The following is a 17,658-nucleotide window of genomic DNA, read 5'->3' as shown; positions in this document are numbered from 1 at the left end:
TCATATGTAAACAGCTGCTTCATGAAAAGATAGACACTGTTGGTGCTTTGCCCACTTCCTCCAAGGACCCCAAACCTGGTGTCTTTGAGTGTTGGTTAATAAAGAATAACAGTTTTTCCTGTTCTCCAGAGACTTGTCCTCTGCCTCACTAGGAAGTTATTCAAACCTTGGGGCATCATGCAAATGACTTTCCATTTTTTCTAGGTAAAGTAGTATTGCCAGGAATGGTGTTGTTCTACATAAGGGATAGGAGAGTTATGTAGGTGAGAGGCTAAATCTACTTTCTGATATATGAGAGGGAAGCTTGGAAAATTTGTAGATCATCTCAGGTGCTTATTATTTCCATCTTATTTTGAGTTCAAAATATGGCTCTTCCAAATTGTCACCCTTAAATTTGTACTTAGTACAAAGAGTTTTCAGACACAAGAACATTCAGACTCATATCATTTCGCAAGATTATCTATTTTTTAAATGATTTTATTTCATTTTATTTGTTTTATTTTATTATTTTATTTTATTAATTGTTATTCAAGTACAGTTTTCTGTCTTTTACTCCCATCCCAGCCCACCACCCCCAGCCCTTTCCATCTCTCTCCCATTTCCACCCCTGCCTTGTTTTTGTCCATGTGACCTTTATACTTGTTCCTGTAAACCCTTTCCCTTTCCCCTGAAATTCCCTCCCCTCTCCCCTCTGGTCACTGTCAGCCTGTTCTCTATTTCAGTGTCTTTGGTTATATTTTGCTTGTTTCTTTGTTTTGTTGTTTAAGTTCCTGTTAAAGGTGAAATCATATGGTATTTGCCTTTCACTGCCTGGCTTATTTCACTTAGCATAATGCTTTCCAGTTCCATCCATGCTGTCTCAAAGGATAGGAGCTCCTTCTTCTTTATGCTGCATAGAATTCCATTGTGTAACTGTACCATAGCTTTTTGATTCATTCATTTACTGATGAGCACCTAGGTTGCTTCCAACACTTGGCTATTGTAAATTGTGCTGCTATGAACATTGGGATGCATAGGTTATTTTGGATTGGAGTCTCGGGGTTCTTAGGATATAATCCTAGCAGTGGAATTGCTGGGTCAAAAGGCAGATCCATTTTTAGTTTTAATAGAAAATTTCATACTGTTTTCCATAGTGGTTGTACCAGTCTGCAATCCCACCAACAATGCACTAGGTTCCCTTTTCTCCACAATCTCTCCAACACTTGTTTGTTGCTATGTTTTTGATGCCATTATGACTGGTGTGAAGTGGCATCTCATTGTGGTTTTACTTTGCATTTCTCTGATGGCTAGCGATATTGAACATCTTTTCATGTGTTTCTGGATCCTCTGTGTGTCCTCCCTGGAGAAGTGCCTGTTCAAGTCCTTTGCCCATTTTTTAATTGGTTTGCTTGTCTTCTTAGAGTGGAGTCGTGTAACTTCTTTATATATTTTGGAGATTAAACCCTTGTCTGAGGTATCATTGACAAATATGTTTTCCCCTACAGGTGGTTCTCTTTTTATTTTAATACTGTTTTCTTTAGCCATGCAGAAACTTTTTATTTTGATGAGATCCCATTTGTTTATTCTTTCCTTTGTGTCCCTTGCTCTAGGGGATATGTCAGTGAAAATGTTGCTGACTGTAATATCTGAGATTTTCCTGCCTATGTTCTCCTCTAGGACTTTAATGGTGTCATGGCTTATATTTAAATCTTTTATCCACCTTGAATTTATTTCTATGTATGGTGTAAGTTGGTGCTCGAGTTTCATTTTTTTGCACATAGCTGTCCAGTTCTCCCAACATCATTTGTGGAAGAGGCTATTTTTACTCCATTTTATGTTGCTGCCCCCTTGTCAAATATTAATTGACCATAGAAACTTGGTTTATTTCTGGACTCTCTGTTCTGTTTCATTGGTTTATGTGCTTGTTTTTATGCCAGTACCAGGCTGTTTTCATTACAGTGGCCTTATAATACAGTTTGGTAACAGGTCTGGTGACCCCTCCTACTTTACTCTTCTTTCTCAAAATTGCAGCAGCTATTTGGGGTCATTGATGGTCCCATATAAATTTTTGAAGTGTTTGTTCTATGTCTGTGAAATATGCCATTGGTACTTTAATAGGTATTGCATTGAATGTGTAAATTGCTTTGGGTAATATGGACATTTTGATGATGTTAATTCTTCCGATCCATGAACACAGTATATGTTTCCATTTGTTTGTGTCTTCCTTGATTTCTTTCTTTAGTGTTGTGTAGTTTTCTGCATACAGGTCTTTTTCCTCCTTGGTTAGGTTTATTTGTAGGTATTTTATATTTCTTTTTTTGCTATATCAAATGGAATTTTTTTCTTGATTTCTGCTTCTGCTGTTTCATTGTTGGTATACCAAAATTCCTTTGATTTATGAATGTTGACTTTGTATCCTGCTCTTTTGCCAAATTCATTTATTAGGTCGAGCAGTTTTTTTGGCTGAGTCTATAGGATTTTCTATGTACACTACCATGTCATCTGCCAACAATGACAGTTTTGTTTCCTCCTTTCCGATTTGGATGCCTTTTATTTCCTTTTCTTGTCTGATCACTGTGGCTAAAACTTCCAATACTATGTTGAATAGAAGTGGTGAACGTGGACAACCTTGTCTTGTTCCTGATCTTAGTGGAAAAGATTTTAGTTTTTTCCCATTGAGTATGATGTTGGCTGTAGGTCTCTCATATATGACCTTTATTGTGTTGAGGAATGCTCCCTCTATTCCCACTTTGGTGAGTGTTTTTATCACAAATGGGTGCTGTACCTTATCAAATGCTTTTTCTGCATCTATTGATATGATCATGTGATTTTTGTCTTTGCTTTTGTTTATGTGATGTATTACATTTACTGATTTGCGAATATTGAACCATTCTTGCATCCTTGGGATGAATCCCACTTGGTCATGGTGTATGATCTTTTTAATGTATTGTTGGAAGTCGTTTGGCAATGTTTGGTTGAGGATTTTAGCATCTATGTTCATCAGAATATTGGCCTGAAGTTTTCTTTCTTTGTTGTGTCTTTATCTGGTTTTGGGATTAGGATGATGCTTGCTTCATAAAAAGAGTTTGGGAGTCTTCCATCATTTTGGATTTTTTGGAAGAGTCTGTGAAGGATAAGGGTTAGCTCTTCCTTAAATGCTTTGTAGAATTCTCCTGTGAAACCATCTGGACTCGGGCTTTTGTGTGTCAGGAGTTTTTTGATTACTGCTTCAATTTCATTTGCTCTTATTGGTTGTTCAGGCTTTCTACTTCTTTTTCGTTGAGTTTTGGAAGATTGTATTTTTCTAGAAATTTGTTCATTTCACCTAAGTTTTCAAATTTCTTGGCATACAGTTCTTTGAAGTAATTAATTTCTTACAATCCTTTGTATTTCTGTGGTATCAGTTGTAATCTCTCATCTTTCATTTCTGATTGTGTTTATTTGGGTCTTCTCTCTTTTTTTCTTGATGAGTCTACTTAAAGCCTTGTTGATTTTGTTTATCTTTTCAAAGCAGTGACTCCTGGATTCATTGATCCTTAGAGTTGTGCTTTTAGTCTCTATGTCATGTAATTCTGCTTTGATCTTGTTTTTTTTCTTCCTTCTACTTGCTCTGGGCTGTCTTTGTTGTTCCTCATGTTCTTGTAGGAGTAGGGTTAGGTTGTTCATTTGAAATGTTTCTATCTTTTTTAGGTAGGCCTGTATTGCTATGAATTTTCCTCTCAGGACTGCCTTTGCTGTGTCCCATAAGTTTTGGGTTGTAGCGAGTTCATTTTCATTTGCTTCCAGAAACTTTATAATTTCATTCTTGACTCATTCATTGTTTAATAGCATGCTATTTAATCTCCATGATTTTGAGCATTTTGGTTTTTTTCCCTTGGGGTTGGTTTCTAGTTTGTCCCTTGTGGTTGGAGAAAATGCTTGATACAATTTCAATTTTCTTGAATTTGTTGAGGCTTATTTTGTGTCCTATCATGTGACCTATCTTTAAAAAATGTTCCATGTGCTTTTGAAAAGAATGTGTATTTAGCTTCTTTGGGATGAAGGGCTCTCTATATATCAGTTAAGTCCATTTCATCTAGGGCATTGTTCAATGTCACAATATCTTTGTTGATATTTTGTTTGGAAGATCTGTACATTTTTGACAATGGGGTGTTAAAATCCCCTACTACAATTGTGTTGCTGTCAATATCTTTCCTTAAGTCCTCTAAGATTTCTTTATGTATTTGGGTGCTTCTGTGTTGGGTGCATATATATTTACAATGTTTATGTCTTCTTGGTGGATTCTTCTCTTGAGTATTATGAAGTGACCTTCTGGGTCTCTCTTTATGGACCTTTTTTGGAAGTCTATTTTGTCTGAGTATTGCTACCCTGGCTTTTTTATTCTGTCTGTTTACATGGAAAATTTGTTTCCAGCCCTTCACTTTCAGTCTGTGTAGGTCTTTGGTCCTGAGGTGGGTCTCCTGTTGGCAGCATATGTGTGGGTCATGATTTCTTACCCATTCAGCTATTCTGTGTCTTTTGATTGGAGCATTTAATCTATTTACATTTAAGGCTATTATTGATAGGTACTTAATCATTTCCATTTTCATACCTGTGTTCCTCTGTCTCTCTCTTTTCCTTCCTTTCTTAAAGCAGTCCCTTTAGCATTGCTTACAGAGCTTATTTGGTGGAGGTGTATTGTTTTAGACTTCTTTTGTCTGGGAAGCTCCTTATTTGGCCTTCTAGCTTGATTGAGAGCCTTGCTGGGTAAAGTAGCCTTGGTTGCAGGCCTCTGGTTCTCATTACTTGGAATATTTCTTGCAATTCTTCTGGCTTGGAGCTTTTCCATTGAGAAGTCAGCTGCTAACCCTATTGGGGTTCCCTCATATGTTACTTCCTGTTTCTCCCTTGCTGCCTTTAAGATTCTCTGTCTTGGAATTTTGCCATTTTAATTATGATGTGTCTTGAAGTGGGCCTCTTTGGGTTCCTCTTGATTCAGACTCTCTGTGTTTTCTGGATATGTGTGACTTTTTCTGTCATCAAATTAGGGAGGTTTTCCATCATGACTTTTTCAAATAGGTTTTCTATCCCTTGCTCTTCTTCTTCTCCTTCTGGTATCCCTATTATATGGATATTATTATGTTTCATATTGTCCTTCATTTCTTTTAATCCCTGTTTATTCTTTATGAGCCTCTTTTCTTTTTCTTGCTTTTTCTGAGTGTTTTTTTCTACCTTGTCCTCCAGCTCACTGATCCTGACTTCTGCTTCATTGAGTCTGCTTTTGATTCCTTCTACTGTGTCCTTCAGTTCAGAAATTGTATTCTTCATTTCCTCTTGGCCTTTGTTGATAGCTTCTATTTCCTTTTTCATGTTGATATAGTTTGTAGTGAGTTCAATGTAGTTTCCCTGCAGTTTCTGGTAATTCACTGTGAGCTCATTGAGCTTCCTGATAACCATTGCTTTGAACTCAATATCTGATAGTTGAGTTGCCTCTATTTCATTTAGCATTCTTTCTGAGGCTTCCTCCTTTCTTTTCATTTGGAGATTGTTTCTTTGTCTTCCCATTGTCTGTGAGACTTTTTGTGTTAACCTCAGCTTCTTAAATTTACCTGTTATGACTCCCTAGGTTTATGGTGTGAACTTCTGTGTTAGAATACCTGTGAGATTCAGTGGAGCAATCTCCTTGATGTCCCAAGCTCTCTGGTCTTGGACTGTCATTTAAGTTGGCTCTGTGTTTGTCTTTGGGTTTTAATTGTTGTTGGGTCTTTCTGTGGTGGGTCCTTCCCACAAGCTGGTTAACTGAAGGTCACTCTGTCCACCACCTCTTGTATTTTGCTGTGCTTGTGTGGACAGGTTGTGTTGAAGCTGGTTCTCCATGTGTACAAGGTTTTGAAGATTCCTCCTTGTTCTTATTCAGTTGTTTGTTCTGGGTAATTTCTCCACTATTTAGTTGTATTTCCAGATAGGTCCTGGATTGAGGTTAGTGTGGCTTCCACTCCCTCCTTCACCTTCTTCTGTTGTTATCTGTTGATGGTTCCTTTGTTGATGGGTTTCCTCTTGCAGCAGGTATGCTGGTTTTCACAGCTTCCACCTACCCTTTTTTTGTGGTCAGTTGGAGGAGGAAGGCAAAATGGTTTAAGACAGTAAGAGAGTATTCTTTGGTATTTACAGCAGCAGCCAGTAGAGAAGAGCTAGGAGATCCTTTGGTTCTGTATAATATTAACTGTGATCTACCCAACTAGATACTTTTTAGAAAGTATGGAAAGAAGATAAGACTCTTGCTGGGGAGGGAAGGATTATGAGTTGGATCTAGAAAGAAGTGAGGTTGTAGGAGGTCAGATTCTGAGGTATGGTGGGAGTAAAGGATAATAAATAGGTGTGTTGTGAGAGAATAGAGTTAACCTCTACAGTGATAGAGTTCAGGAAACTGTAAAGTGGGCTAAGATCTGGGAAGGGTGTCGTGTAGTATTTACAATTGTGTGGAACAGCTATTATTTACAATAATATTAGAACAACAATCATATGACAGAATCTATGAGATTTGGATAACAAGAATAGGGAGTGTAGGAGCTTGAGTAGTGTGCTAATGGAACACAGGTGAAGTGAAGGACAGTAAATCAGCAATACACTATGAAAGAGAGAACAGGGGAATCCTGACAAATGATACTGTTTAACCAGCCAAGCAAAGAAAACTAAATAGAAAGAAGAGGAATACAAAAATACTATTAAAATAAAATATGTAAGAATAATGAAAAAATAATAGTACAAATATGCAATAACTTGCAGGTTCTCTGTAATAGCAAAGTGAAATTTGTCTCACTGTTTCAGCTGTTGGGATGCCCCCTCTTTGGGTCCAATTCTGGTCTTTTCACAGTTCTGGGTTTTTTGTTCTCACTTGTGGGTATTTACAGAAAAAAGAAGAAGGAAGGAAGAAGAGATAAAATTGGAAAGAAAGTAAAAGGAATAAAATAGTAAAGAAGGAAAGAGGAAAAAAATAATTGAGAGCTAAAAATAATAAAAATTAAAAAATAAAGAGTTACTTTAAAAAAAAAAAGCCTCTTGCTTGTTTCAAAACTGGCCAAACCATTTTTTTCTGTCTTCCTGGCTGCAGCAGGCTGAGGAGCAATTGGTTTCCCTTTTCTTCCTTCTTAATCAGCACTCAGTCAGCCTCAAATGCACTATCCCCAGAGCTAGCCTGGCGCCTCTCCCTGGAGCTTTGGGAGTGGGATCCAGGCCTTCTGCAGAGTGCACTTTCCCCATGGTTACCTCTGTGGGCTCCAGGCCTTCCACAGAGTGTACTCTCTCCAGGTTGCATGTGCACGTGCTCAGCCAGGCCACCTCCGGTCCAAGGGTTCCGGCATGTACTCTTCCCAGGGCTACGGGAGTGCACGCAGGGGCTTCCATACTACCTGGGAGTGCTTTCTCGGCTGGGTGGGGAGGAGGCTGAGTGATTGCTGCAGGAGAATTCCCCAAACAGTGTCTCTTTTTTCACTTTTTCTTTTTGAGAAATTCCTCCCGCTCGAGCCTGCCACTCCGTACAGTCTCCTAGTCTCTTACACAGCCCAACCTTCCAGCCAGACCAGGGACTATTGGGTTCAGGGCCCCTCATGGCCTGACTCTCAACTCTCCCCAGCTGGTGTCCACAGATTCCATGGGTGCTCACAGCCCCTGTGTGTTTGCCACATAGTACTTATTCCCCTCTCTGTGACTTCAAGCAGCCAGGTCTCTCCTGGTGCTGCTCAAACCTTGTTTGGCAGAGGAGGGGGCAATTGACCTGGCCCTCTCCCAAGATACCTTTGGCAGACCTGGCAGGCACCAGGCCTGGGGCTATAGCCACCCTGGCCCCCATGCTGGTCCCAGGGACCTTACTGTCCTGAAGCACTCTCCTTACCATCTGGTGTTTCGATGTCTGCTACAATTTTTAGTCTCCTATTTTGACATATGCTGGGGTACTGTTGGCTGTTTGTCTATTCCTCCATAGATCAGCTAGGTTCTTCTCCTGTGTGTAGGGAAAAGTGGAATCCACTCCCTCCTACCTTGCCACTATCTTCCTCTCTCCTTCTCTCTCTTTTTGAGGTGTGGTAATGAAGGAATGCCCTGCATGACTCCCCAGAGATGATCTCTTAATAATGACTTTCCAAATCCTACTGAGTTTCAGAAAGATGTATGAGAAGAGGGGAGTTCAGGAATAATTTAAATGAAACTAAAATGTCAAAAGCCAAAGTGTGACTTACATGGTTGACCACATTGCATACACTCTCATTTTAAAGTCTCACAGTTGGATTAGGCTGCAGGATAAATTTAGGAGACAAAACCCAGACAAGACAATAGAGCCCCTGAGATCTGTGTCTCTGCCAGAATATGAATATACCCTTTCTGCTCAATTACAAATTATTAGAGAAAGGCAAAGATGGTAAGAATCAATGTCCATGAGTTCACCTTACTATAGCGAAAGATTTTTTACTTGATTTAAATTGTTCTAGTAGCAAGAACTATGACCTCTTTGTGAGAATGACTAACAGACATATGAAAAGCTCACAGTTTGTATTTATTAGCAATTACACTCATTCATGAAAAAAATCACTTCAAGAATATGTATGTTAAATACTGTAATGAGTGATCTCATTTGAAACCAAGGAAAGGTGTCAGGAAATGATCTAGCTTCATCTAAGTTTAGTGAGTTTACTTGCTCCAGGATTCAGGAATAATAAAGTCAAATGTAGTTTTGACGGTATCTTCTCTTTTAAGATGGAAATCCAAAATGACAAAGATAATTTGCAGCATAAATTCCATTTCTTAGATGAAGCTACAATTCTGTTTTCTGTCTGCAATTAAACTGTGGGGATACAGGACACAACTCTGGGGGCTCACCTCCTTCCCCCAAAGAGGCTGGGAAAAGGTGTCTCAGAAACCTAATTATCTATAGCCATAGGGACCCTGGGGAATCAATTTTCTATACAGGTAACTTCACCAATTAATAATGTTAGCAGTCTTCATAAGTAACATTCACACCACATTCTACATCAAGATCCAGCAGTTTCTTCTCCCCTTAATTCCTGGTGCCCTAGGTAAGTCTTTGGTTACCATGGGAGAATGGAATGTAGATAATAGAAAGGAAGATAAAGAGACTGCTTTTCTTGGACTCCTCTTCCTCCATGCAGATGTTGCAAGAAGGTAAATAGAAAATGAAAGAAAGCTATTATTTGTCTCTATGGATTCTGTCCAGTGTAACAGATAGCAATATAAAAATTGACATCCTAGAAAATACTGATTCTCAGAGATAAATGATGTTTCGGGTTTTGTTGTTGTTGTTGTTGGTGGTGGTGGTGGTCATGAGTGGTTTACTGAAGGATCAAGATAACCAGACTCCTAGCAAACTTTCTGATTAGCCCAGACCTAACCAAAATATTTTTCCCTATGAGATAAGTATTTTTGAAAGAGGCAGGAAGGGAAGAGAGACTGATATTGAGAGTGAGTGTGCAGGACGGGATCATCGTGATGTGTGTAAGACTCATATTACATTTTTCCCTTTCTCTAGGTTCTGTTCTTTGTGTTCAGTATTCTTTCTCTCATATCTTTCTATGTGATATTTATGTTATCTCTTTCCTCTCCTTTGTGCACTTTTGCCTTTAGTGATCTGACTACGTCTCAGTTATAGGACAAAACTGTGTTTATTATGTTCTACCCAAAGCCTATCCTTAAGAGCTGCTGTTCCCTAAAAGCTTGGAACTGATCATTGTATAAGAACTCCAGTGGGTAAGATAAAGTCAGGACTGATCACATCAATCATATCCACAGCTGGGGAAAAATTTGAGTCTGGAGGGCTGATGGTAGCACATACATAGGTATTTGTGAGTTATTGGTGATCTTAACTGCACATTGTATGAAAAGACAGTGTATGGATCAGATAGCTTACATATCAGATAATTATGTATTGCAATTTCTATTATTTGCAGGTCATTATGCTGTTATGTAAATCATTTTAACCATTAGCAAACCATCCAGGCAGTGCATCAGCATATTAATACTAATGTAATTAAATTTTATAAAGGGTCAGTATGTCAAAATCTGTCATTTCTTCCAGGAGAAATTACTGTTCAATGCAACAGTTGGAAAGATATACAATGCTAGTGTTGGAGTGGGAGTACATGCATGTTCAATTTGAATGTGTTAATTGAGATACTAGTCTGAGAGACTGGTAATAGAAATATGAAGACAAAACATTTTGTGTGACATTTTGTGTTAAACATGGGTGATACAGGAAAGACATTTGGACTTCAGGGGGGAAGATAAAGTGAAGAATAAGATTGTAATAAAACCCAGTAAAAGTATAATGGATATAAAAAGAAGGGAGTAAGAGAATGAAAGGATGGAAGATGACATACAGCTGAAACTTAGGTGCATAATCAAAAGAGGCAGAAATAATCAGAGGTACCCAGCCAATAGTAACCCAAAATTAGCTGAACTGTGGATATGAATAAAACAAGTTTGTATTGTTTGTAGCCATTGAAGCTACATTGGGTTTTTCCATGTGGAAATTTTGTGGCAATAGCGTAATGACATAACAACTAACTCACATAAACTATCTAAGTATCAGTGTATTAGTAGTAAGATATGAATAATAGCAGTCCCTACTTCCATACTTTTCTATTACTGTGTAATGAATAACCAAAAACTGTGCCGCTTAAATCACACTCATTTATAATAGCACAGCTCTGTCCGTCAGAAGTTTAGTCAGTTTGACTGGGTCCTCCTTTTAAGCCCTCTATTTAAGCCCAAAATGAAGTTATTGTTGTTCTGGCCTCTTATATGAAGGGTCTAGAGAAGAATTTCATTTCCTAAGTCATTCATATTGTTGGCAGAACTCAGTTCTTGTAGCAATAATCTCAGGTCCCGGCCTTTTCTAGAATGTAATAGAATTAGAATTATGCCACATGGAGTCTTTTCTCATTGGCTTCTTTCCTTAGTAAGGTGCAAACAAGTTTACTTCATTCTTTTTCATGGCTTGATAGTTCTTTCTTTTTAGTGCTAGATAATATTTCACTAGTTTTATTTTTTAATAAAGATTTTATTTATTTTTTAGAGACGGGTAGGGGAGAGAGAAAGAGAGGGAGAGAAACATCAATGTGTGGTTGCTTTTCATGCACCCCCTGCTGGCGACCTGACCTGCAACCCAGGCATGTGCCCTAAACCAGGAATTGAACTGGCAGCCCTTTGATTCACACGCCAGCACTCAATTACTGAGCCACACCAGCCAGGGCTGATGTACCACAGTTTATTTATCCACTCATCTAATGAAGGACATCTTGTTTGCTTCCAGGTTTTGGCATGTGTAGATGTAAATTTTTCAACTCCTTTGTGTAAACTTACCAAGAAATGAAATTGTTACATTGTATGTAAGAGAATATTTAGTTTTGTATGAAGCTGCTAAACTGTCTTCCAAACTGACTCTATCCTTTTGCATTCCCACCAGCAATGTATGAGAGTTCCTGTTGCTCCACATTCTCACCTGTATTTGGTACTGTCAATATATGGGATTTTTGATCTTCCCTAATAAATTGTAAATATCTGCTTTTTTTTACCACTACATGTCCTATATTTAGCACAAAACTATGAGATTTTAATAAGCAAGAAATAACAGATGACTGAGTAATAGAGGCAGATCTTATTGCCTTTAGTTAAATTTTAGTAACTGAAAAAAATAAGAGTCAGTCATCACAGTGTTATTAACAATAGCCAAGATCTAGAAATAGCCCAAGTGCCAATGAGTGGATAAAAAAGCTGTGGTACATTTATACAGTGGAATACTGCTTGGCCATAAAGAAGGAACTCTTACTTTTTGCAACAGCATGGATGGACCTGGAGAGTGTTATGCCAAGTGAAATAAGAAAGTCAGAGAAAGACAAGTACCATATGATCTTACTTATATGTGGAATCCAATGAACAAAATAAACTGATAAACAAAACAGAAACAAAGGTATGGACACAAGAAGCAGACTGACATTTGTCAGAGAGAATGGGTTGGAAAACAGGATGAAAGAAGGTGAAAGAATTAAGCAAAGACACAGAGTGGTTAGACTCAGTGGGGATGGGGGTGTGAGGGTGGTGGGTAAAGGAAGGGAAAAATAGGGATGGAAAGAGATTTCACTTGTGCCATAGACACATAATGCAGTGTGCAGATGATGTTTTATTGAGTTGTACAATTAAAATCTGTGTGGTTTTGTGAACAATTGTCACCCTAATAAATTTATTTTTTCTTTTAATTGTTGTTCAGTTACAGTTATCCCAATTTCCCCTCTACTACTCTCTCTTGCCTCCCGCAACTTCCACAGTCAATCCCTACCCCATTGTCCACATCTATAGGTCCTTTATACATGCCACTGTGAATCCAATTTTAAAAGAAAATGATGATATTCTACCTCTGGCCAAGATGGAGGTGTAGGTAGACACACTGTGCCTCTTCCCACAACCAAAATAAGGACAAACAAAAATTTAGAAACAAAAAAAACAACCAGTACTGACAGAAAATTGAACTGTACAGAAGTCATCAACCAAGGAGTTAAAGTAGACACATTCATTACCAGACTGGTAGGAGGGGCGGAGTCAGGTGGCCAGGCAGAGAAGGCCATGGCAAAAAAAAGCAGTGGTGCTGGCAAGACCCTGGGTGCGCAAGATGGCAGCAGGCAGACCCAGAAGGCAGAGGATTGTGGAGGGCATGATGTGCGAGGTGGCTGGCAGACCAGGCAGTCCCACATTCCTGTGCGATAAACCAGGCAAAACAGAGGAGCATTAGGAGACCACCACGCCACAGGGTTCCAGCATGGGGAAATAAAGCCTCAAACCCACTAACTGAAAACACTGGGGAGGTTGAATCGGCAGTGGGAGAAACTCACAGCCTCACAGGAGAGTTCACTGGAGAGACCCACAGGGTCCTAGAATGTATACAAACCCACTCACACGGGATACAGCACCAGAAAGTCCAGTTTGCTTGTGGGAAGCAGGGAAGTTGACTGAAATCCAGCAGAGAGCAGAGCAATGCCATTGTTCCCTCTTTGACCCCCTGCCCGACATACAGCATCACAACCCAGTGACATGGGTTAACCCGCCTGGTGAACACCTAAGCCTCCACCCCTCACTATGTAACAGATGCAGCAAGACAAAAAAAAATGGCCCAAATGAAAGAACAGATCAAAGCTCCAGAAAAAAAATACAACTAGCAACAAAGAGATAGCCAACCTATCAGATGCACAGTGCAAAGACTGGCGATCAGGATGCTCACAGATTGGTTGCATTTGGCAGCAAAATGGGTGAAGAAATGAAGGCTACACTGAGTGAAATAAAGGAAAATGTACAGGGAACCAATAGTGATGGGAAGGAAACTGGGACTCAAATCAATGCAGTGGACCAGAAGGAAGAAAGAAACAACCAAACAGGAAAGAATGAAGAAACAAGAATTCAAAAAAAATGTGGAGAGACTTAGGAACATCCAGGATGTTCCCAACATCTGAATTATAGGGGGTACCAGAAGGGGAAGAGGAAAAGCAACAGATTGAACACGTATTTGAACAAATAATAAGGAGAACTTCCCCATTCTGGTAAAGGAAATGACTTCCAGGAAGTCCAGGAAGTCCAGGAAGCTCAGAGAGTCCCAAAGAAGTTGGACCCAAGGAGAAAACACACCAAGGCACATCATAATTACATTACCCGAGATTAAAATGGAGAGAATCCTAGAAGCAACAAGAGATAAGGAGACAGTTACCTACAAAGGAGTTCCCATCAGACTGTCAGCTGATTTTTCAAAAGGGACCTTGCAGGCAAGAAGGAACTGGAAAAAAGTATTCCAAGTCATGAAAGGCAAGGACCTACATCCCAGATTGCTCTATCCAGCAAAGCTTTCATTTAGAATGGAAGGGCAGATAAAGTGCTTCTCATATAAGATCAAGTTAAAGGAGTTCATCATCACCAAGCTCTTATTATATGAAATGTTAAAGGGACTTATCTAAGAAAAGATAAAAAACATGTACAGTAAAATGACAGCAAACCCACAATAATTAACAACCACACCTAAAACAAAAACAAAAGCAAACTAAGCAAACTAGAACAGGAACAGAACCACAGAAATGGAGATCACATGGAGGTTTATCAACAGGGGAGTGGGAGGAGGAGAGAGGGGGAAAAGGTACAGAGAATAAGTAGCATAGATAGTAGGTAGAAAATAGACAGTGGGAGGGCAAGGATAGTATGAGAAATGTAGAAGCTAAAGAACTTATAAGTATGACACATTAACATGAACTAAAGGGGGGAATGTGGGTGGGAGAGGGTGTACAGGGTGGAGGAAGTGAAGGGGTAAAAATGGGGGCAACTGTAATAGCATAATCAATAAAATATATTTGAAAAAAAGGAAATGAAAAAATGTCACTTCAAATTTCCCAATTCTGTATTCTGAAGCCAAATGGAAATACTTCTTGAAGCAGAAAGTTGTAAATTCCATAAAGTTTAGTAATATAAAAATACTGTGAAGTCAGACAATAGCTGAAGGGACTCTGAGAGGGGTGGTCCTGTGAATTTGCATGATAACTTATTCACAGAGAGTATTGTAGTGTGCGATTCAATTCAAAAAAGATGTCACAAACCAGGGAAACCTTACTTTTTGCTCCTCAAAAGATCATGAAGTTTGTGTCCTTAATGCTCATTTTTGTAGGTACCACCAACTTCTATTTATTTTAAATAAGTGAACACAATATGAATGGTGAATCCAAAATGAAAGTACTAAATTCTTTTCCATAATGTGAAACATGTTTACAATAGAGATGAGAAGAAACTAGAAGACAGAGCTAGAGCTAGGACTTTGGATTTCAGTTGAGATCTGGTCAGACATTCGGTTAAGCATTAGCAGAGGATTTTGACCCAGATAATGAGGGATTAGGAAATACTGGAGTTAGAGAACTTGGATGAAAAATTTATGGAGGGTTATAAACTGAGCATAATTCTACACAAAGACTGGGATTTCTTATTTTTTTAATGATATGGCAAAAATAATTTCATAGTCTAGAGGTGTATTATTCAATATTGTAGCCTGTGCTTAGCTTGAGTTAGAATATTCTAAAGTGTAAACTAAATACTGGATTTTGAAGCATTAGTCCAATAAAATATAAAGTACATCATTCATGATTTTATACTGATTATATTTGAAATTATAATATTTTGAATATAGCAGATTAAATAAAACACATTATTAAAATTATTTATAATTCTTCCTGTTTTACCTTTGTTAAATGTAGCTATTAGAACATGTAAAATCACATGTACGGCTTAAATTGTATTTCTAGTAGACAAGACTAATTTAGAAAAACCTTATTTTTGTTTGTTTGTTTTTTAACACAGGAGTCCACCATGTGGTCCAACATCAGTGCTGGCCCTTTTCTACTGACTGGCTTCCCAGGTCTGGAGATATTTCATCCTTGGATTTCCATCGCCTTCTTTGTTATCTATATCTCCATACTCCTTGGCAATGGCACCCTCCTCTTTCTTATCAGAGAAGACCACACTCTTCATGAGCCTATGTACTACTTTCTGGCTCTACTGGGGGCCACAGACCTTGGTGTGACTTTGACAACAATGCCCACTGTGCTTGGTGTTCTGTGGCTGGATCACAGGGCAATCAGCCATGGAGCCTGCTACTTCCAGGCCTATCTAATCCATTCACTGTCAATCGTGGAGTCTGGAGTCTTGCTCATCATGGCCTATGATCGTTTCATTGCTATCCGCAATCCCCTAAGATACACCTCCATTCTCACCAATGCTAAGGTGGTGAAGATAGGTCTGGGGGTTCTAATGAGAGGATTTATACTTATTGTGCCCATAATCATCACCCTCTCTAGATTCCCCTACTGCAGATCTCATGTCCTCTCCCATGCCTTCTGCTTGCACCAAGATGTGATCAAACTAGCCTGTGCTGACATCACCTTCAATAGACTCTATCCTATAGCCCTGGTCTCATTAACTGGCTTCTTGGACTCCATGCTTATCCTTATCTCTTATATCCTTATCCTTAAGACTGTTATGGGAATTGCTTCACATAAGGAGCAGACAAAGGCTCTAAACACTTGTGTTTCCCATATTAGCTGTGTTCTGGTTTTTTATGTCACTGTGACTGGGCTAACTCTCATTCATCGCTTTGGAAAATACGTGCCACATGTAGTGCATATTATCATGAGCTATGTCTACTTTCTCTTTCCTCCATTTATGAATCCAATAATCTATAGCATTAAGACCAAGCAGATCCAGAATGGTATCAATCGCCTTCTCTCTTTCCATAGAACTTTACCCTGATCTCTTTACTCAGGAGGTTCTCCCCACTGAAAAATGAGTTTCTTGGTAGATTTAACTATATGGTGCCAATGTGTCTTAGAATCAAAAGAACTGTCATTCCCATTATTTTAAAGATGCAGGGCTATTGCTCTGATTTTTAGTCCCTTGCCTTATCACATCACCAATTACTTTGACCTTAGTTCTTTTGCACTGCTTGGTAGATTGATTTGTTTCTTTCTGTCATTTTCTACTCTGGTAGAATCACATAGCTTAATGGTTACCAATGATACTTTAAGTTATTACAAAGTCTATCTAAAGAAATGAGAATGAAATAACTTGAGAGAGTTCCTAGCACTGTATGGAAAACAGTGTAAATATTTCCTCTGTGCTTTTCAGTGTATCAGAGTGATGAAGTGTTTTACACAATAACCCCTGGTACTTCATGACATTAGAGTGGATCAGAAATAGAAGAGAGTAAGGTATTCAGAGGAAGAGAGGTCATGCTGCCATGAGATGCCAGTGTGATTAGATGCCCACCAAGGATTAGTGAAAAGACTTTGAGTTGATAACATCTAGTGTCTTCCAACTAATGAGATGAAGACTCCAAATCACCTATAATAAAGTCCCATGTCTTGCACATGTGAAATTTTGTTTTGTGTTCTGCAATTCATAACCTCTACATATGCTTAATAAAACAGAGATATGTTATAAAACATAATAATATTTGCAGAGGCAACATTTTATCTTTTTTCCCCTAGAACAAGGGTTTGGTAAAAAACTACCTTCAAGAAATAGTATAATTTTATAGTTTTGAAATACATAAGGTATTTAAGGAAAGGTAATTTAGAGCCTGTCATGCATTTTATTCCTTGTAGAAGTCAACATGACCAGCATCTGTACATCAGCCATACATGAAGAAAAGTTATGTTTTATTCATAAAGAAGTAAGAAGGGTTAGGGAAAATTTTGCACTTTAAGCAAAATTATAGAAAATGTGTTAACAAATGAAATGTCAATACATTCAATCAACAATTAGTCCAGCCCCAGCTGGTGTGGCTCATTTGGTAGGATTTTCATCCCATAACCAAAAGATTGTGGTTCCATTCCCAGCTGGGGCACATTCGGGAGGCAACCAACTGATGCTTCTGTCTTGCATTGATGCATCGATGTTTCTCTTTCTCCCTTCCTCTCTCTTTCTCTCTTTCTAAAAACAATGAAAACAAGTCTTTGGGTGAGGATAAAAAATAAAAATAAATAAAAATAAAAATTAGCCCATGACTTTTTTAATTTGAGAAAATGTATGTCCCTATATGTTACTGAGATCCATGGGGTGATTTTCCATATTCTATAACCAAAAGATTACCTTGTAAAAATTTTATGTCTCCATTGA

The 17,658-nt window shown here is 38.5% G+C and overlaps 1 protein-coding gene across 1 annotated transcript; it reads left to right on the top strand.

Moving 5' to 3' along the window:
• The first annotated feature begins 15,346 nt into the window (after positions 1-15,346).
• Positions 15,347-17,293, top strand: LOC114499836 (olfactory receptor 51B2-like). The gene has a single exon (XM_028516327.2). The coding sequence runs from the start codon at positions 15,352-15,354 to the stop codon at positions 16,288-16,290; it is 939 nt and encodes a 312-aa protein (XP_028372128.1). The 5' UTR covers positions 15,347-15,351; the 3' UTR covers positions 16,291-17,293.
• The last annotated feature ends 365 nt before the right edge of the window (positions 17,294-17,658 follow it).

This window comes from Phyllostomus discolor, chromosome 6 (assembly GCF_004126475.2).
Source record: "Phyllostomus discolor isolate MPI-MPIP mPhyDis1 chromosome 6, mPhyDis1.pri.v3, whole genome shotgun sequence".
Classification (NCBI taxonomy): domain Eukaryota; kingdom Metazoa; phylum Chordata; class Mammalia; order Chiroptera; family Phyllostomidae; genus Phyllostomus; species Phyllostomus discolor.
The sequence above is the reverse complement of the archived record's forward strand: the minus strand, read 5'-3'. Positions and strand labels throughout refer to the sequence as shown.